The sequence below is a fragment of the Polypterus senegalus genome, chromosome 5, assembly GCF_016835505.1.
Source record: "Polypterus senegalus isolate Bchr_013 chromosome 5, ASM1683550v1, whole genome shotgun sequence".
NCBI classification, from domain to species: Eukaryota; Metazoa; Chordata; class Cladistia; order Polypteriformes; family Polypteridae; genus Polypterus; species Polypterus senegalus.
In genome coordinates, this window is record NC_053158.1 from 62,111,692 (window position 1) to 62,134,525 (window position 22,834).

The 22,834-nt window shown below is 35.3% G+C and overlaps 1 protein-coding gene across 8 annotated transcripts in view; it reads left to right on the forward strand.

Annotated features, from left to right (window-relative positions):
- LOC120530306 (zinc finger protein 521) overlaps positions 1 to 22,834 on the forward strand; it is a 504,246-nt gene that overhangs the window by 231,147 nt on the left and 250,265 nt on the right. For 5 of the 8 annotated variants that reach the window (XM_039754696.1, XM_039754697.1, XM_039754699.1 and 2 more), the window contains 2 exons: positions 249 to 333; positions 5,556 to 5,621. In XM_039754696.1, the coding sequence (XP_039610630.1) occupies positions 249 to 333; positions 5,556 to 5,621 (151 nt within the window). Of the gene's footprint in view, positions 1 to 248; positions 334 to 452; positions 483 to 5,555; positions 5,622 to 22,834 lie in introns of all 8 variants that reach the window. The other 3 variants (XM_039754700.1, XM_039754701.1, XM_039754698.1) reach the window with 2 other exon arrangements.

The window sequence follows — 22,834 nt, forward strand, 5'->3', positions numbered from 1 at the left end:
ATTGTTTTGCTCAATTATAAGACACAGATTTTTAATTTCTTTGTATTCCCTAATATTTTTTGCCAAAATGTTATTAATTCCTCTCAACACATTCAAAATATTCATTGCAGTTTAATAAAATTTACTGTATTTACATAGTAAAGGACATAAATGTTAGCGAAATTAATCACATGTACTAGTGATTTGTTTTTCTCTCTTTACAGGTAATAATAATAAATCCTGGTTTCTGTTTCTTTTCTCTGTTTTAGAAGAAGACATACCAGTGCATAAAGTGTCAAATGATTTTCTACAGCGAATGGGACATCCAAGTTCATGTCGCTAATCATATGCTAGGTAAGAAGACTTTTAAGTGTTGTGATGTTTTATAGCCTTACATTTTTCTCCGGCAATATTTTTTACTGCTTGTGGTATCAGTCTTGCAATCCGCTTCAATTCCTGCACTTTACCTGTAGGTTCTAACAGAAGAACTCCCTGCCAAAATGGTAAGATGGTTTATAAAATCAGTGTGATATATTTTGTTTATCATGTGACAGCAACAAATTAAACAGAGTAACTGATTTGTAGATGCCTGCTACTTGTACCTTTCATTTACAAAGCAGATGAGCTTTTTAATTATCCTTCAATGTGAATTATTGTATGTACATCTCCTGCAGTAGATGAACACTTGGTTATCATTGTTGGCGTTTGTTTTTTCATGGTGTCATTGTGCTGATTCCAAACATCACAGCATTTTCTGAGAGAATATGTTAAAGTTAGGTTTGCATTTGTTGTAATCTAAGAATTGCTGAAAATTGGATTAATGCGGTTGAGGTGGCTTCAGTAAAAATTGGTGATCATCTTTAGCAGTCAAAACATTTGCTCAGTCACATCAATTTCCTTCAGTCCTGTCCTTTCCCATTCCTAGTAACATCATTTGTTTAAATACTTATTTGATTTCATATTTAGTAGAATTGGTACTATTTTTTTAGATATATTTACAGCGTTTTTTGTTTTTACATTTAACCAGATAATTAATTTGTAAATGTTTCTCTCGACTATTCTTCCTAACTTCAAATACACTATCAAAATGATGTTAGCATAAAGTGTTACTTTAGTTAAAACCATACCAGTGGATATCATTACTGTATTTGTGTAAATATACATTATAATACACTATGTAGTAAACATTGCCTAACAGTTCCTAATGTAATGTCTCCATTTGTGATGGAAAATCACTTTGAAATCATTGCATTATTAAGTAATTCTGAGTTTCAGCCAATGTCGTGTTTTTGCAGACCTGCCAACTTGGACAATTTTCTCAGATTTCAAAGTGAACAAAAAACTTCAGTCAGAGCCAAGAGCTTGAATCTCCACACTGGGACAAAATGAATATGTGACCATGTGGTCCCTTTTGGTTTATCCTAATCCTTGATTAAATCCTTTAAAAAAAAGAATTGTACCTACTGTAAATCACAAAATGTGTCTTCAAATTTAAACTACTTATAAAGAATGAAAGTAAAAGTGTTACAAAAATTTTAAAAATACTGTTTTTACTTTATAACCCTGAACTGGGCTAACTGGTTTTTGAAAATGTGTGGCTTGAAGGATAGATTTAAGAAATTTCACTAAGATTATGCTAGAAGAATGCTTACTAGTGGGTGGAAAGAAGGTACTGTGTTTGCTGTGGCTACCAGATTCCAACAACCTCGACCAAAATTCTTATACAGAGTTTGCCCATTCTCCCTGTGTCCATGGGGGCTTTTGTATTAGAGACACGGTGGTTAGGTTAACTGGCAACTGGAAATTGGTCATGTTTGTGTCAACATGCCCTGCATTGGGTCTGCATGGCATTCTGGCTAGATGCCTTCTTTGCTGTCACTTTGTGCTTCAGATGCTTGAGACATTGTGATGTAAAAAACAGATTCAGAAAATTAGTGGAGTAGTCATTCTGATAGTACAATAGAACAATTGTCAGGGCAAATTTACAATGTAACTGTCTGGTTAGTCCTGCTAGAACTATAAATGTACACAACCACATTTGTTATAGTGTATTGTTTAATGTCACAAGTAGTTGTTAAAAGCTCTGGCTATTCTGTCAGTTTTACAGTATACAATTTGCAATAGGAATGTCTTTTGATATTATATTTCTCTAAATTATGCTTTTACTTTCTTCTTCATAACGCAACACCTCCTTTCCTTTCCTTTTGTTCGCAGGCAGTTCTGCCTGACAGAGATCATACTTACTATTTTGTTGCCGTTGGAGGGCCAATTTAGTGGTTTCCAACTCCTGGAAAATTATTTAAACCAATGGTTTGAATGATAAAGAGTAAATGTGAAACAAAAGTATGTTTTCTGCGTGGCTCTGTATTTGTAGACTCCTGTACTCACATGTTAGATTGTCCATTATGAAAACAAAAGCTTCTTCTAGACCGTCACTGAGTGTGTTAGGTTACTTGTGTCCCTAACTGTCATTCTCATGGCTCTTGGGTTTCATTCTGTTTCTTATGGAAAACAAGCATGACTCTTTCTGGTGCTGCTGCATTCCCTTCTTTTACCCAGCCTCAGGCCAATCTATAGTCATTTGCGTGCATTAGTCCATTTTAAGCTCTAACTGCCTATGTAGAAATTAATCATCAACACTCTTTTCATATAAATCCTGGTTGCTCAATTAGAATTTTGTTCACATTTTCCGTTTTTGTTAAACATTCAAAGTAGAGCTAGTGACATTGCACTATTATTAATATTTTTGTAAAAGAGAACTGTGTGCATATATTATGGAATAGTACAGATTAAGAAGCATATATGTCAGGGATATGGGCTAATGGATGGAATTTATGAGCTAAGATTGGACTAATTGTCAAATTAATGACAGCAGATGTTGTTTTCACTCTGAAGGACAGTGTATGTACCTGACATTGCCGTAGTAAATGAGTAGTTTACCTCATTGGGCTCCACTGAAACCTTTACAGGTCTCCTGTTTCTTGATCTTCTTAATTTTATTTCCTTGAAAATGACTACACAGGGAAACATTTTTATCACACTTGGGGTTAGAGGCACTATGTAAAGTCTAAAGGAAATGAAGCTCTAATAAAAAGGTGTTTAGAGATTTCTTGTTTATTTTAGTTAATACAGTGAGCAGAGCACTATAGTTAGCTCTCCAGTCTCTGAGCTGGAAGGAGGTTTGTTAAATGTTTATTTGGTTGTTTGCTGTTTTGTGCATATTCCTTTAGTTTTATTTTCCACTTTTTCCAGTTGGCAGTTCAGAGATACTTTAGCTGCACATCGTGACCACTGTGCACTGTCATAGTTAAGGACGGGCTGTGGGGCTGGGTTAGGCTGCATCTCACCGTGACCCTGGGAAAGGCCCTTGTAGGACTATTGAATGCACAAATCCACAACTTTAGTTTCTTGCTTCATACTCCTTTTGTGCAAAGGTGTGAAAAATCAGGCTCTTCAATCGTTTGTACAATAAAAGCGCTGTGCCAGCAATATGAAAGTAAGTCATGCCATCAGAGGTTTGAATCCCATGCTGAGCTCCAGCCGGCTGTCATTGGGGAGTCCTCAGATGCAGTGCCAAATTGGTCTGCAGCAGTCCAGAGGGAGGCTCAGAGATGTGGTCTGTTGCTGCTCACCATCCATCCAACAGTGACCCCTACAGCTGGCCATGGCTCCGTGCACAGACTCCAGCTGTAGTCACATGTGAAAAACAAAAATGGCTCTGCTGCAGATTGGGGATGAAAGTCATCATCAGTACCTGGACTCCAGATGCCACAGCTGGTTTGTGTGTAGGTCAAGGAAAATGACAGGATGTGGTACTTCAATTTGAATTTCAGAAATGAGAAAATTTTAAAATTAGCTCCTGACTAAATTATTTGAAAACATCATATTACATGTAGTTAGTGATAAATAACTTGTGCTTTGAACAGTGACTAATTAAATGGATTACATTTTGTCCCATTTTTCCTAGCCATTAGACCAAACTGCAACATTTTTCTTTTTTCATTGACACCATCAGTTGGTAGTTTCTAAAGGTCTAATGTTTGCTTCTTTCTCTATTCACTTACACTAAGTGATTGATAAATTGCTGACACTGTCATGCACCAATAACTTATTTGTTCTCTTCTCTGCGAACCAAGAAGGCAGACAGGCTTTTCATAAGTGACACTGTTCAATCGAAAATAATGAGTGAAAATATTTTCAGAGACATTAATGACTAGCGTTCTCTCCTGATTCAGTTTGTTATTCACTGTTATTCTTCATTCTCTCTATACAAATGAAATAACTAAGATCTGAATGGATTGGCAGGCTGAAGAAAATTGACTGTGGCTGACATTTCTTAATAGATTGTTTCTATCAGTTTCCATCATAATTCAAAGGTAGTAGAAGCCATTCTTAGTTGTATTTATAAGGGTGTTTAAAATCTGCTCCAAATTTCATATTCCATGGAACATCTTCTAAGTTATCTATGTTTACGAAATTGTTTGTTTGCAGTTTTGATCACAACTCATTATCTTTAAATTTAAGGATGGTATGATGAATAAGTTTATACATTATTTATTTAAGAAGGCAGTGTAGTGTAGTGGGTAGGATGCTACATTAGGCTGATGGTCCAGTCCCCACACTGATACAATGTATGACCTTGAACAAGTCACTTGTACCACCTGTTCTCCACTCATTTAAAAATATATGTAACCAAAAGCAGTGTAACGTGGTCTTATTAGCTGCCATGAGTAGAAATGTCTAACACGTACTGTATATATTAATCCATATTGAGGATTACTGGAAATGGCTATAATTTTAACTCTGAGCATGCGTAAGCAGTAAGGCTTTTTTTTTTTTAAATCCAAACTCAGTTTCCTATTTCTAATTGCTGCATTTATACCAGCATCAAACTGGAAAATGTGCAACAAAATTCTTTTTAATCTGTCATCCCACTGGTGCCTCGCTGCATATATGAAATATAAAAATTCTCTCCTATTAAAAATCCAACATCATGTTCCTTGGGTAAAATGCGTTATTCCAGCAATCGCTGCACACAGCTAACACCAGCTTACCTCTTTTACTTAATGGTCTCTTTAGAATGTACTTTAATTTTTGCCACTTTGTAGCTGCACAGATGGAATGACTGAATTAAACTTATTTGCAAGTTAAGTTTCAGTAGATTTCAAATTTAGGAGCCAGCAATAAAATAGCCCAGCACTCTGTCTGTCTGTTAGTGGAGGTGCAGCTCTAGTGCTCACCACCAAAAAGAATGCCACACTTCCGTCCCACATTTTGAAAAAGTTGCCTGTTAACTTAGCTTGTCTTTTGGTTTGGGCTGAGGGGATCAGAATGCCTACAGTGGGGAAAATGTGTTACCTGGTGGAGAAACACATCCCAGCCAATGGATTAAGGAGTCCAGTGTTTCTGAAGTAGTTTACATTGAATAGAATTCAAGGGGAGTGATAAGAATATGCAGACTGCATGTGACACTATTCTAATTGGCTTATTGGTGCTTGTACTGCTCTGCCATCCAGCACTGAACATTAAAAGCTGCTCAGTTCAGCTGGATTAAACTTATCTCCATCCTTTTTCAGAACCACTGGTCCAGTTCAGCGTTGCAGTGAACAGTGTCTATCATAACAGCAGTGGGCAGTCACAAGGTACGAACCAACTCTTGATGGGGCACCAGTGCATGACAGGGCACATTCATGCATGCAATCACTTTCACTCATAATACAGCCAGTTTTTATAAATGTTTATTTATTTTTAATTTTTTTAAGACATCAAAATATATACAGCAACACAGAGTTCAATCAGAGATATACTCTTGTAAGTGATACAGTGGTACAGCCATTTCCTTCAAATAAATAAAAAAGTGATCTTTCAAACTCAAAACACACACACACACACACACACACAACCTCCTTTCCCTACTCACTTCAGACAGCTATATGACAAAAAAATCCAATGCAATTCCTCATATATATTAAAAAGGTGGGAAAGGTCTAGCAAAGTCCTGCTAAACTGTTTTGCAATACCATTAAAGAATTTTGGACAAATTCCAAAAAAGACTCTTGAACCATTCCTCAGGGAAAGAAATTAATTTTTCCCACTTTAAGACATTATGCTCCCACTGAGTTATGTGAGATCGATTAGATTCTTCCAGTTATTGAAGAGGAATCTCTGTGCAAGCTATGTAGTATAGCATAAACAAATGATTTTTTGTTAGACAATGTTTTTCCATCTAGTGCTGCTCTAAATATTGCAGTTAAAGATGTGCAAATGATTTTAGGTAATCTAAGGTAATCAGAAAAAAGTAAAAAAAAAAATAAAATTAAACCATAATGCTCCAAGTGTTGAATACTCCCAAAACATATGACCTAGGGAGGCAGGCATCTGTTGACAGTATCCATAATTTAGATCTTGAGTACATTTTAGATGGTTTTAAACAAGATATGTGTGCTCCTTGTGTATTTTTTAGCTGAGGTATAATAAGCTTTGCATCAATTTAAGAAAATAACGTTTTCTTTCTGAAATTCTAATAGAAAGATTCTTTTCCCATCATCCCCAGAGTTTGTCTAGGGGTAAATGTATTGGTTAAACACAAAAATGCTACCTGTGAATTTAGCCTATTTAGAGGCATCAAGTTACCTAACCTATATATTTTTAGTATGTGGGAGACAAACAACAGAGTACCTGTAGTAAAACTAATGGCGGTAAACTCCATCAAGGCAGTGCTAGAACCAGGGTTCAAACTTAGGACTCTGAAGGCAATAAGAATACTAGCCAGGCTGTTTCCCTCTGTTATAAAATGTGAACTGAGCTACAGCAAATAATAAATGATGTGTCATTCACATTTCAGAGGACACCATCTGACAAGTTAAAACATTATCCTTGAATATGCATAGAACTGGAGGGGAAACAAGAGACGTAACTTTAAAATGTATATTCTTTTACTAAAACCAAGATTTGAGACTGTAAAACACTGTAAAATAATGAAATATGCTCTTCCATCTAACACGATACACTGAGTTCCAGTCACATGATGGATTAGATCCCTTCAGAACGCTTAGTGCAAGTGCTAAGTTTGAAGCTTCTGGAGAAGGTTAGTTGTAAGTATGAAGGTTGTGAGTTCAGATTCCACCAGCCGAGCAATCAATGTAACCCTGTCATGTCTTTTACAGCATCTGTGCGCTCTTCTTGTTTCAATTGAAACAAACGAAAGAAATATGTAGTACTGGGATGCTATCTATCATGAGCAACATGATACCAAAATTAAGAGTACTGTTCTTTCACAACTGCAACTTCTTTACCATGTCCAAGGATGTTGCTAGGTGTAGCTAAAGTATCCCTACAGAGTGTGGTTTGTAAAATTATTTTAGTTGAGACACAGTTTGGTACCACTAATTATGCTAAAGCAATACATAATAATGTCTCCAAGGAACAGTTGTGAAATTTTGCCTGATTTTTAAAAGATTTTTACCACACATTAAATTAAATGTAAAACATAGGACTGGAATAAATTGTGTTTTTATGTGTATCATTACTGAATGTTCATTGTAACATATTGAATTAATCAAGGCACACCATCTTTATTTTTAATTTTTCATAGTCTCACTTTGGGAAATACATACTTATACATAAATAATATTTTAAAGGGGTCTCATCTCTGAGAGAAAAGTACAGTTCACTTCTAATGCTACTTTAAAATATTGATTTCTTCTTAGCAACTTTTTAATGGTGGACTGAGCATGTTGGCAGCATCTGTTCAAAACTTTTAATCTTAAAGCAAGAATGTCACGGATGCTTGCTGCTGTAGATGTATAGATTTCGGCCAGTGGTAATCAATAGTTTAAGTGAAATCATGAGTGGTAGACTGTATTCCAAAATATGTATTAATCTGTTAGTTTTTATTTCTGTTCTTCCACAGATGAAAGGTGGTTTGGGTTCTTGTTTTAATTTAAAGTTTAAACAGAGCACTGCTTTGATGAACAATGAGTATAATGAAAAGTAGTCAATTCGCTATGTGGAACAGTCTTCTAGTGTTGCCCGTTGTTAGTAATTTAAAAATTCTTTTAAATCATTTGGCATAAAGAATGAAACTTTTTCGTTGGGTTGTGAAGTTGAAAATGTTTCATTAATTCAGCTATTAAGTTTACAAAGAAGTTGAGTACTCCTTGGCTGTGCGGAATATTTGTGGATGCTGTGGCCCTTAAGGACCAGAGCTGAGAAGTAGTACTGTAAATCAACAATTTTACTTTTTCTTTACTTGAAAACTTTCTTTCTTTCTTTCTTTCTTTCTTTCTTTCTTTTCTAGTATGTTTAAATGTTGCAGAAGGAGAAAGTTTTTTTTTTTAATTCTAATACTATTACATCCTCATCTGTGATGAGAAAGTGTCTTTTTCATTTTGCTCGACTCTGCATCCCCTTTCATGCTGTGATTGCATGGGATTATAGTGTTTGCCGCACCCGTCTCCTCTGTGCCAGCGTGGGACTCCATGGTAAAGTCTAATCCCAGTTGCAATTACATTTTTTAATCAAGTAGGAATTACTTACCTTTTAGATATGCATCTAAAGCAGCTGGAGGCTGAAAGCAGCAGACCTCTCATTCCACAAACACTGACTCTTGAATGTACTAAGCTTGTTTTGCTGGTTAGTTCATGTTGGTTATAAATGATTAACTCAATTCCAGTAAATTTTCTTCACAATTTTTTTCCTGTTTCTGGAGTTATTATCCTAGCCCCAATGGCCAGCTAATTGGTAAAGGTCCTATTTTGATTTGGGAGCCACAAAGACACTTACAGTGTGACTGCCGTCAGGGTATCTTTGGCTCGTTTTTTGTACCTTATAAGTAGAATGAAAATGCATAATTATTTCTAATTGTAGGCGATCTGTCTTGAAATGACGAATGTACTTTCTTCTTCTGCTTGCTGGCTGCATCTCTCAATTAGCCAGCCGTGTTTTGTGAGACAGTTGTTTGTGGCAGTTTGAAGCACATTTGCTCCTATTGGGATTTGGTTGCAGGTTGCACTGCCAACTCTGTGGTGATAGAAATGTCTATCTGACTAAAGTAGGTAATTAAAAGATGGTGATCACTGGTCAAGAACTATCACAAAGGGAAAAATAAAAGTTCTAGGATCCATGAAAGCCACAGAGACACAGTTTTAAGTAAATTGTTCTTTTTGAAAAGAGAAAAGTTAATTGAAATTGAAATATTCTTTTAACTTGGACAAATCCATTGCAGTATTGTCAAGTATTGTAATTATTTTATGCATTTGTAGGAGATCTGATTTTTCTCTTCCTGCTTTCTTTAAATTGTTGGTCAGTCATGGGTCAATATGTCAATTTAGGTTGAAATGTGTAAACATAGTCTAAGTATGTGTATCAAATAACAAGCTGGTCAGTCATCTGCCTTCAGAATTTTGCCAGGGTGAGGACTTGACAAAGGCTCAAAACTCCAATGCAGGAATGATGGTCCCATATCTGTATCCCATAGTTCAGATTAGCAGGGAGTGAATCTGTACTCTGAGTAGTATTTTCCATGTCATCCCACAGATGCTCAATTGGATTTAGATCAAGTGATTTCTGAGGTCACTACATTGAGCTGTATTTACTGTCAGGTTCAAGGAATGATTACAAGATTCCTTGGCCATTGTGGCATGGAGTACTGTCCTCCTGAGAAAGCCCATTTACAGACAGATCTTCTTCTGATTTGAATAAATACACCTGATTAGAAATGTTTTTTTCAGATATTCTGTGCTATTGTTATTAATATTTACATACCTAGTATTATAGGTGGGAAATTTAATATGAGAAAGCACATGACCACTTTACCACCACCGTTAGTCTATAATGTTCACACCTAATGGGATGGATTTGTGAAATTGTGGATTTTTACCTTATTGTGCTTCTTCTATTAAACTGAATTATCAGGAACCAGAATTTATATGATGCAATATTTTTTATTCCTGTAGTGTCCTGCATATATGATGAACTTAATAAGGTATAAGAACAACTATAATCTAACTGACTATTGCTTTCTCTTGTTTGACTAACACCTTATGAATGGCTTGTTTTCATCAAAACTCCTTTATCTTTCAAAGGTTTCCTTTATTGTGATTTGTACAAGTGTTAATTTATTATATGTGGTTAACATAAAGCACATTCTCTTTAATGTTTTTTAAACCTTAAATTAAAATGGATTAGTTTCATTAAATGATTACAAATAAACCATTTCTTCAATAAAACCTATGTCTAATGTTTCTGCAGCTATAGCTGAATCAGGTTACATTGAACAGAATTAGCTGTAGAGTTGTATTTTCCTAACTTTTAAAATTCTATGAAACTTAAAATTACAATATAATAATAAACCCAATTTATTAAAAATTATAAAGTACAACATGTAAGAAATGAACATATGCTAGAAACATAATCAACAGTCGAGTGTTTAGTATTGGCTATGGTGTTGTGTCTGCAGTGCCACTCTCTGGTTAACAGATACATTATCATGTGTAGATATGTATATGTGTAAATATTTATATATATATATATATAATACATGTTTATGTTTTTCTTAAAATTTGGTAGTTGTAGCATGTTAAATTTCATTGCCCTTTTGAGCAGCAGAGGGTTAAATTAGGACTAAACTCTAATTACTGCAAAATCAATTTGGATAAAACTGTTCTCATTTGGAAAAGCTCTAAATACTTTCTTCATTAAAAGGGACACTTTCTCTTTTAATGGCCATCTGTACAGGAGAGATGAGATGCGGTCCAGGTCATCTCTCCTCAGCTGTCATGATATTAACGTAGGTAATGGAGCAAGTGTTCCATTCTTATGGGTGTTGTTTTTCATTGATGCCCTGCTTGCAGTATTGATTCACACTGATAATTCTATTTATACAGAGATGACTCAGTCCAAACAAAGCGTGCAGAATAACAAACACCAGTGTGTTCAGCATCAGCTTTATCTCAGCTGATCGCAATATAATTTCAACAGGAAAATTATTTCATTTAAATACAGCTCTATTTTTTTGTCTATTTCATTTTTTTGTGTGACATGCAGCTGGACGCAGCTTGATTTGTCCTCCTGCCAAGATATTTTAATATATTGACACTTTGTGGAGATGAAAGGCAACTGAAGGCAAAACAATAATATGCAGCACGTAGGTGTTAAATACATGATAATCGAATGACTTAAATAAAATGTGTTGATTTTCTACAGTGCTGCGAGATCAGAGAACAGACTGCCAAGCCTGCAAGGTGTCGCACAGACCTCAAGATGGAGGCGACAGCCTACTAGGGCCCAGCTGGAAAAGCACACATTTGCTGTACAGCTGGTGGCTCTGTATGGGGACTTAGTATGAATCTCATATGAAGAAAGAAAAAAAAAAAAAGACCAATGCAGCTACTAACCAAGGAGCAATTTAGAAGCCGGCTCAAAGACAGCTGGTCACTCTTTGTTTTGAGTATACTGGCAAAGGGAAATTTGGCGAATGGGATCTCATATTTTTCTTTATGATCTGGATGGATTTCCTTGGCATTTTTAAACACCTAGTAAAGTATAATTTATTTATTGGTTAAATTAAAGCTGTACTTGAGGGTTTTCTGTTTACATTGAAGAATTGATGACACCGGAAAAATTCTTAGGGTTTTATAAGTAGAATATAAAATCGCAGGTATGCATTATCCCAATGTATATTTAGACTTACATAAGAAGACCTGCAGGATGAGTTTCAAGGAAATGAACTACATAGCCAATGAAAACTGAAATGATAGGGTGTTTTCATATAAATGTTCAGCATTAATTTTGTGTATATATATATTTTTTTTTTTTTGTTTATATATATGTGTGTGTGTGTGTGTATGTGGAGTGACTGGTAGGCCTGCTAGAGATTGACTGGCATAGCAATGGGCAGTACACTTTAGATAACAGAAAAATAAATCTCAAATGTTGATTTTATAAAGGTTTTGGTTTAATACTAGTTTAATGCTAGTTATGATTCTTTCACTCTGAAGGAATTCTTGTCTACAAGCAATCTGTTTCTCTTTTTGTCTTTTATAATACACAGCAGATATAACCAATAATTATCATGTGACTATGATTTTTCCTTAATTGATCTGAAAACATACATCTGACTTTTTGCAATATTTATATATTCACACATAGATTGAGCTTTTACTTAGAAACAATTATAAAAGTACTTTAGGTTCTCTTTAAGGCACTATATGATCTATAAGAAAGGGTCATTTTTAAACATAAATATTTAGAGACAAAGTAAAAGTGCAAAGGTCAGTCATTTTACTGTATATAACCAAGAACTTTCAGGAATTTAATGGCTTCTTTGAGACAATGAGAAATTAGAAAATATTTGAATAACATGATCAAAAGAGCAGCTACCACACTCTGCTGTTCGCTGCCAAAATGTCTGTCACATTGGTTAACATCTGAGTGGTGTCTTTTTGGAGTTCATCAAGCCAATCATCCTTTGCCCTTTTCTTCAAACTAAGCCACCCGGAGACAACTGGTGAGCCACAACCTCAGCCACAGGTAGGGACCTTGCTTAGGTGCCTACTATATCAAAGATCCTTGTTGTGATGATGGGTTGCCTTGCTGTGACTTAGTAGCTATTTGTTTTAAGAAGTAAAATTAGGTTTAAGTTCTTCAAAGAGACTGTGGCCCATGCATAATACAATTGTAACTCCTCTTATAGCCTTACAAGGGATAGCACTATAAGGGGTGGTCCTTTGTAGCCCCTCTGGTAACTGCTGAGTTGAGTGATGCATTTTAATTTTTCAATAGTCCTTCCTTGGCATTTTGTGGTTTCTGTTTCTTTACCAAGAAGGCTGTGAGACATCTAGTATTCTTTATCCCATCACTATACATTTCACTTTATGTTGTCAGGAAGTCTGTCAGAAACATGACACTATATTTGTATATCTGTATATACAAAGATAGATAGATAGATAGCTAGATAGATAGATAGATAGATAGCTAGATAGATAGATAGATAGATAGATAGATAGATAGATAGATAGATAGATAGATAGATAGATAGATAGATAGATAGATAGATTATAGCTCAGCATATACTAATAAAACCTTTTTTTTTACACAAAAATAAGTGGAAGTGGCAAATAACTATCAGTATAATCACTATTTTTAGCTTGGCACAAATTAAAGGAGTACTCTCAAACTGTCTGAATAAGCCTACTGCTGAATACAGATGTGAAGATTCCTTTGTAGAGAAAGGAAGTTCTCCTTTTCTCCTTTTGGTAAGTTATTAATTTATTTTGACAGTGCTTTCACAGAAATAAGTATACTGAAGTTCAAAGGTACCTAGCAGCAGAATTCTATTTATTTCTAATATCAAGAAAAGAGCATTTGAAGATACTATTCACCCTTTCCTCTGTCCTTTTACAGTCAGCTGTTTAGAAACCATAAGTAAGTTCTCATGTCCAGTATATTATTATATTATTATAAGTTTGTGTAAAAAATGTGTCAATTAGTTCAAAGATGCCCATGCTATGAAATTTTTATGAGGAAAATATCAATGACTAAATAGTATTATAGATATTATTTTATTTGCATTATCTTTTTTGTAATTTCCTTGAGATTTGGTGACATCTACTAGGTGTTTTTGGTTTGTTCATATTTTTAGTAATATTATTATATTTAATTTGATTTGCAAAGAAATGAAAACTAAATTTTCAAGTGCTCAAATTTATAAAGTTTCATTGTCATCCCAAATATTCAGATTTTAGCAAAAAAATGTCAGAAAAATCATACAAGGGAAGATTTGAATTTGAGAAGATAGATCAAATTGACTTGTTTAATATTTGGATATATCTGTGAATCTTATCAGAAAGTTCCAAGAGGCTCATTCACATTGTTGTCAAAGCTATGAAGCTAGAACTGTCCATGAAAAAAAAGATTAAAATGGGGCTCTTCGATGATTTTTACTAAATTAAAAAATCATTTTCCAAGTCTGTTAAGTGTCAGTAAGTATGCCCATCACAGTACCCTGTCTTCTACATGTTATGATAGCTGGTCTTCTTGGGGTTAGCCTGTTCCTTTATGTATTCACTGGGACATATGGCTGCAGGGATACCTGAGGCAGGTAGAGGGAGTTTTAAGAGCATTGCTCCAGGAGTTCCAGAGGCCAATCCTAATCCCTGAATTGATTGGAGGGTTTACCCCTGGCTAAAATGTAAAAATAAAAAAATAAAAAAAAACTTCTTCAGCTTTTACTTCAGTGAAATTGGAGTTGGGAACACAAGGTTGGCAAGAGCTCAACTGGTGGGAGGAAACAAGGTCAGAGGATTATGAGCAAAGATATGGGAGGTGGAAGAGAAAAAGAGAGGAGTGTATGGCTTAGTATAAATGTGGGAAGTCGATCAACCGCCTCTTCTACTAGTCAGGGTGATGGACCTGTGTAGTAAGGCCCAGTGAAATGGTACTTTTTACTTTTATTTATTTTGTACTTGTTTTAACTGTTTTTTTAAATTATCTTCCTATCTGCTTTATGATATATTTAAACACTTATCAAAACCTTAACCCCTTTGACCTTTGTCTTTAATTCTGAATTTATAACAAAAATGATCTATCTATCTATCTATCTATCTATCTATCTATCTATCTATCTATCTATCTATCTATCTATCTATCTATCTATCTATCTATCTATCTATCTATTTGTACAATATATACAGTATGTACATATATGTTTTGTTTGCCAAATGAAACAGCATAGGGAATTCCAATGGGTTTCATTTCTGCCATAATTTAATTTAATGTTACAGTTTTATTTTAGTTAATCTTGTAGGTAGTTCTTCAAGCTTCCTTATTTAAAGGAATTTAAGGAAATACATTTGATCAGAATATATAATATGAGCCAATATGAACAGTTTTCTGTGTGTCATTCATATTGAATTGAGGGAATAGCAACAGTACTTGAGGTGAAGACACAGAAGACAGTTTGCCAGCCAGAGAACAAACTAAAATGTCACAGAGCATGTCTTAGTCAGCCCCTTCGTTGTTACATAAAGGAACTGTGTACCGACACTTGTCAACTGCTATGCTTTATTATAAAATTTAAAAAGAGGCAGATCTTTCAAAGTAATTTGACTATGTATAATTCTTGTAATTAACAGCATGTCTAAATAACACCAGTATTGTTCTGTCCTTTATACAGTGACAAGTGTAAAACACCAGCAAAAGTCTATCAAAATAAATATTTTACTTTGGTTATTCCATTTCTTCTTTATGCAGAAAAAATTTGTTTTTTCCTCCACTTTATTTGTTGATGTCTTCTAATTAATAGAGAATTATTAAGTAAAGCAATTAATAATGAATGTAAAAGAATAAAAGAAAATGCTTTTAAATAAACATGTTGTTTTGCCATAAGGCATTAGTGGGGTATCTATAAATGGGACACCCATTTTTTTTCCCCATTTCCTCTAATCAGGCAGCCTCGGTGGAATTAAATTCCCTTGAAGTTAGCATTTGTAAGTTATAATAAGTGAGCACTGTCTCCATACAAAGGCAGCACTACAAACGTGTATGTGCATGTAAGTATTCTCAACAGAATTCTTCAAGTCGCAGCTTCTCGTAGTATCGTAAACAAATGACAAATATTTGCACCCATTGCATAAATCTATTATTTATATGGTATATTCTTAAAATGCTTTTTTTATTCATGCTTGCATTGTTTTCACAGCAAATATTTGAAAGCATATAACAAACTGAAGAGGATGTATTTCTTGAATGGTACTGGGAGTTGTGGCATTTTTCTAAAAGCACTACAGCTGTGGAGACGTCCTATATTTTTTGTATGTGACAGTTTTCTAAAAAATGTAGCAGAATGTTTTGTCATCTGTAAATTTAGGAGTTAAATTCTTACATATACAAATGTACACATTGTGTGTGTGTGTATTTAAACATGGAATAATATAGTGTTGGGTAAATATAGACATAAAAATAATTGCGTCAATAGTTGTCCTGTTAACTATTGACAAATAAAATATAAAAAGGTGGCAACCTTCAAACTAGAAGTTGAAAATAAAAGCCTTCTAGAGTCACCTCTACAGCTTGGTCCTGTGACAGCAGTAGCTACCTGCCAAAATTGCAAGGTACCTTACAGATCTCAGAATGGAGCCTGTGGCCTAGTAGGCCTCAGTTGGAGAGACACACATTTGCTGTACAGCTGGCAGCACTGTATGAGGCAGCAGTGTGGGTTGTTATGGAGCTGGAAAGGAGACAAGCATGAAACCTCTTCTCTCCACCAGTTCCCTCTCTCCCCCCACCGCCCCTTTTTTAATTCCTGTACTGCTGGCTGCCTCTCAGTTTTATGACAAAAACCCCAATCAAGCAACCTTTAATCTGCCGGCGATTACCAGTGGTGTAAAAAGGGAAACATAATGAGGAAAAATGCCTTGTTTTGTTGCCTTCAAAAGCCGACAAATTGGAGTTAACGTGACAGGAAGTGGCTTAATAATTAGATTATTTATTTATTCCTGACACATATCCCCATGTTGTTAGTCTCTGGAGACGCTGTGGATGGTACGGTTTTCAAGTTGCCATTACTCCGCTGTCTTCTGTGAACAAAGAAGGCACTGTCTATCAGTCAATTAAATGTACTTCTTAAGCAGTGGCTGTAGATTTCTCAGCGGATCATGCCCGGGGATGTTGAGGTTGACGATTTCTTTTTCTCTATTGCACATCACACTCTTGAATGCTGTCCCTACAGAACACGATTAAAGTCATGCATTAATATATCACTTGTTGATTTGTTTGCTAATGAAGGGCCATTGAAATATTTGCCTAAATTTTTTTTTTTTGACGAGTCTACTTGTTTGCATACCATTGCCCCTTTGCCAGCTGCAATTAATTGGAATTTACAGAAACAACAATCCATCCTGACACGTGCAAGAGTCTGAAACACTCTCTTTTTTCTTTAGTCAACATTTCCCTATCATATATATATATATACAAAACTTGCTTAAATTAGCAAACATAGGTCCCCTGTAATTAATGTTAAAATAAGCAGAGTGTTGGTTGCTTTTTAAAGTTTATTAGGTGTTTTGTTAGCATTGGATATTATCTCCAGTGTGCTGTCCAGTAGTGATCATCCTGAAAGTACAGCTATCCAATAAGTCATCATTTTTTAAAAAAAAATTATATGTGTTATAGTCAAATATTGTACAGAAATAAAACATCCATACATTCATTCATTTTTCTTTACTCACTCATTCAATTTTTACAAGAGCTTTGATTTTTTTATTGCCTGTCTGGCTTAAAGATGTGAGTGACTGAAAGGCGTTGTGTATTTTTCTACTTTTTTTTGCTGCTGGTGAAGAATATAAAGAGCCAACAGAGCCACATGAGGAGGTCACATCGGCCTAGCCCACATGAAAACTTTAATGTTTACATGAATTTGTTAGTTAAACGTGGACGAAATGTTCAATTTAAAATTTCTAAATCAGAGAAAAGGAAACAATTAAAGAACTGAAATGAATTAACAAAGCCAAAAAGTCCATAAAATTATAAACCAGATCAATCCATAACTTAGTCAAAAACTGCACGACTTTCAAAAAAAATGGAGAAAGCATCAAAGATAACCAAAGAACACAGTTGCATTCAACCAATGTCATGACGATGTGGCTGAGGTGACAGGTGTCTTCAGATAGTCCCCAGATAACAGCGGCACTAATGACCACAGAACCTGAGGGTAATTTAATTCAACACAAGAAAGTACTGTATGATGGATTGAGGACAAATTAAAAATGAAGAAAATATTGAAAATAAAACTCAAGCAATGGGGCAGTGAAAAATAACAAAACCAGTAGAAAGTGAAAACAGGATGGGGCCAAACTGAAGTCCTACCACCATATCTAACATTAAATGATTTATACAAATCCATTCTCCATTGTTTGTTAGGAAGGCCATTATACAAACAATATGACATCTATTGCTTTAATATGAGTTTCTTTTTTTTCTTAATCATTTTAATTTCATACTAATCCTTCCAATGATGAGGTTCCTTCCAAAACATCACTTAAAGTCAATGTCACTCTACTTAAAATAAAAAATATGGGTAACGCTTCAGGTGCTGCAAAAATGCATCTATTACTTATTTACTCTTATGTAACAAGACCTCAACACAGGCTTTTTTGATCTTCATAACACCTACAAAATAACAGTAGATAGGTTATTCATCTCTGTGCACTGTGGCATATTGACATGATAGTAAAATTACATGTTAATATGAAAGATTTTCAGGTCTTATACTAAATATGCAATATCAAGAGAAATGTGTCTCCGCTAAGCCACCTCAGATCACTCCAAAGTGAAGTTTTGTTAGTAGGTCATATTGAAGAGAATGAATAAACACTTTACTGATGCTTTGTAAGTGTTATGAAGGCCCAAAGAAGAGTTTGCTAAGGTCTTGTCGCATATTAGTAAGCGAGTAGTAGATGTACTTTTGGAGTAACTAAATTAAAGTGTTACCAAAAACTGTTGGATCTGTTTTTCAGTTTACTTCCATAACCCTGTTTTGTTAGTCATGGTGTACCTCTGTTCCCTACTAGCAAGCACTGTGGATTTCTACAGCGTTGCACAAATTCCCACCCAGCAGTTCCACAATTCACTTCATCTGCATTCAGCGTTTCCGCATTATGGTCACACTGGACATGAAAAAAACGGTTGTTAACACATAGTGTGCCAGTCCAAACAGAGATCTGGTTACACAGCATGACTAGGCATGAAGATAGTCCTCATTAATTAAAATAAAACAAAAAGTTTTCATTGTTATTTTGTATATTCCTCTTACTATTTGAATTGGTGTTGTGTGTCCAGAGGCATACTGCCGGCTTTATCAAGAAAACATAAGCAACAATTCAGTTTTGTACTGTCATAGTCTCAGATTGTTCTGCTGTTTAAAGGATGTCCTTTCTGTGTTTAATAGTTTATTTAAACTTTGTGCTTGAGGAATACACATCCATAATTTGAATTCTAGTAATATGATCAGATTTGTGTTTGTTTTAATATATTAAACTTCTGACGTTTTTATTTCGAGAGTGCACTTGGCAGTTAAATTTTTATGGCATTTCTCATTATGTGCTTATTTGACCTTGTATGCTACAGCTTTTTAAACCTCAATGTGTAATTAAAAGTGTGGATTTTTAACATTGAGAGCTGAATCAGCATGAAAGAATGATTGCACTATTGTTTTCATAATAAACTTTTTCTTAAGTGCTGCAATTGTGGGATACAGGTTAAATAAAATATTTGAGATCTGATATAGAGCATTTTTTATTTATATAATCAGAGCTGCAATGTGAATTAATTTTGTTCAGTCGGTAAGGTAAGTACTAATTAAAGATTATATGCTGTCTTTTTTCACGGTTATGGGTGAGACATGGCTTTTTAACTTTGTTGACATGTGGAGCATCCTCTTGAAAAAATGATTACAGAGTTTTCATATATTCTTTAGTTAACAATATTGTGGCAGCTGATGAAAGAAACACAGGAACTTTTCAACTTGAATGGAGCTTGTTTATTGCCTTAAGAGCAAGTTCTTTCGGTTGTCGTATTCTAGCACTCAAAATAAATTTAATTGCAAAACATCACGGCACTATAATCCACCGAAAGAGAATAAGTATGCTATTTATAAAATTATCAAAGAAAAATGTAGTGAAGAATAAAATGTCCCTCAGTAAAAAAATAAACTATACACAATGCACTAGAAACAACTAAGCCACCACAACTATGTGAGAATAAAAAACAAAAGCCATTCATTTAACAATCAAAATGTGTTGCAAACAAGATGTCATGGTTGCAGCAATGTATAGCAATTCCATTTTTATTTTTTAAGTGTACTGCAATGAAGATCTTACGTTAATTCATTTTCTATTGTTATTTGCTCGTGCATTGTCAACAACATATGTTATTTCACTTATTGCACACTACATGTAGCCACCTGAAAACACTACATGCTGGCTTGTATATGTGTTTATTTATGTTTGGATATTTTATATACATTAGAAACAGAATGAAGAAAGGCACCTGCTTTTTTGGATGATTATTATTATTATTACTTTTTTTTTATTATTAGCAGACACCATTACTCAAAGGAGCTTACATATGGCACTTTGAATATTGAGAGACATCCTTTCCTTTTTATATTTATCATAACATGTACTATATGTTTCAATAAAATGTATTCCCACTACAGCAATTATATTTTCATAAACATTAATGATTCATCTTAAACTGCCTGGCTTCTACTCACACTTCCTTTTAGGTTTCAAGTGTTATTTAATGTTTCCTTGGAAGTGGTTGTCTACATTGCTACTGCTCCCCTCAGTCTACTCATTTTTTTATTTTGGGGGCCTGAATGTGTGTTAGAAAGGCTGGGCTTGAACATTCCAGAACTAACTAATTAAGTTTCAAGTTCAAGTTAAAGATTATTCTCTTGTGTAGAGTGCATAGCATTCATAGCACAAAGAAAATAGTACTACATGTCTCCTCAGAGAAGTAACAATAATACAGTACCAGCAAAAGATACAAAAGATTCAAGGCTATCCCTAACACACACACACATATATATATATATATGTATATATACTGTACATATATATACAATATAATATATATATATATATATACATACTTCGTCCGCGTGGGACTCTGTTTTAATATACTTTTGTTTCAGAAATATATATATGAGATTATAGTCATTGCCCGTGACTTTCTTCGCGTGGAACTTCTGACGCCGTGGGAATGTAAATATTTAATTGCTTTTTAGAGGATTTCCTTATACACAATATTTTTTGTTTCTTTATTGGGCGGCACTAATATTACCAGGCTTGTGGGCGAACTTACGCGTGAGCGAGCTACGTAAAACTGACCGTGGGAGAAACAATCTTCCCTTCAGTCTATGCCAGTGTATTTCAAAGTTTGGCCCTGAGACTTATTTATCATCATGGCGAAGCATGCTTTGAGGAGAAATTGCAGTCTCTTAAAGTCAAAGGGGAGGTCATTGGATATTAGAGGAATGAGCGGCACCAACACTTTTTCTCCTTGAGCACACCCGGTCAAAATAATGGCTTCGATTAAATTTTTATGCAGGGCTTTGACTTGCAGTCTAGTGCCATTACACAGTTTTGGTGGTTTTAAATTCCGAAGGAGCATTACAGTTGTGCCCTTCTGCAGAGTAAGCCTATGGTATGGAAGACCCGGTGGTTTAAGGGAATTTAAAGACTCTACCGTATAGTTAACGGCTTCATCTGCATTACAGACAGTGTCTATCGACTTGTAGACCATTTCTTCTCCATCAAAGGACTTCAGCAACATGTCATTAATGAACGCAACTTGATCGTTTCTTGGAGTCAAAATGGACCGTTCACAAAACCATTCTATAGGCTTATTCTGTATTTGAGATTACCTTCCTGCTTCCACGCATGCGCGCCATGTCGTTTGCCCCTCTTCTCAGTGGCAAGAAACATATTGGACTGTCCCAATTCACCCCCTTAGGGATGGAATTTCAAAAAATCATTTCTTAGCGGTTATCCATGTTATTATTGGAATGCACTGTCAAAATTTCAGCCTTTTAGGTCCAGCGGTTTAATCTGTGTGTTGTCTGTCAGTCAGTCATGGAACTGTTTTATATATATATATATATATATATATATATATATATTGTGGAACCTGGCCCGGACACAGACAGATGGACATCGTTTAAAGTCACCCGACACACGTTTATTTACAATATTTACAAGTAATATGAAGCACACAATTCAGTGCTGCAGCACCAATCACCCCAGTCCAGGCCCTCAATAAAATGCCTTCTCTCTCATATCCACCTCCATTTCTCTCCTTCGACTTCTGTCCTCTTCCACCCGACTCCAGCCCTCGAATGGAGGAAGGCGGCCCCTTTTATATCCATCTGGATGTGCTCCAGGTGTCCTCCAGTAATCCCTGTGTGGCGGAAGCACCGGCTGTGTACCTAGAACCACTCCGAGTGTCCCCGAACCTCTTCCCCCCAACACTTCCGGATGTCCCCAATGCAACCAGGGCGGTCGCCCCCTCATGATCTCGTAAGCCCTCCTCTGGTCCTCTTGGGCGTCCCGGCTGGGTACCACCCCCAGCCACGTGCCACAATATATATATGATAAGATAAGATAGGATAAGCTTCCTTTATTGTCATTGCCTAACACATACAATATATACGAGGGTGGACCCAAACAAAATGGAATTATCTTCTGGAGGGGGGTCCCATTTCAATACATGCTTCCCCCGCTAGGTGAATATTCTAGAAACACTTCTGCATCAGTGTGCCAACTGGTGTTGTTGTGAGGTACTGCGTTTGGCTTCAGTTAATTTTTTTCGTAGACTCTTTCAACACATTTACCTATTTTGTGATGGCTGATCTACACAAATAAAGTGTGGCACTGAAATTTTGTTTCCTGTTATGCTACAGACAGTCAAATGGTCAACCAGAGCAATTTTAATTGGAAGCTTTTAAAAGGTTGCGTCAGAATTTGCAGAGGAAATATTCCCAGTTGTGGCAAACAGGTGACTGGTTCTTCCATCATGACAACACAGTTGCTGCAACTGCACTGAGTGTTCAGCAGTTTTTGACCAAAGGGAAATGTTTTGCCGATGTAGAAGAGGTGAAACATAAAGCGGCAAAATCCCTAAAAGGGATCAAAATCGAAGAGTTCCAAAACTGTTTTGAGCAGTGGAAAAACATCTCGATAATTGTATTGCATCAAACGGAGAGTACTTTGAAGGTTTCTAAGGTTTAGAAGTGTAAAAATCAATTCATGATTTTTTATGAACAAATTCTGTTTTTATTTTGTGCCCCACCGGA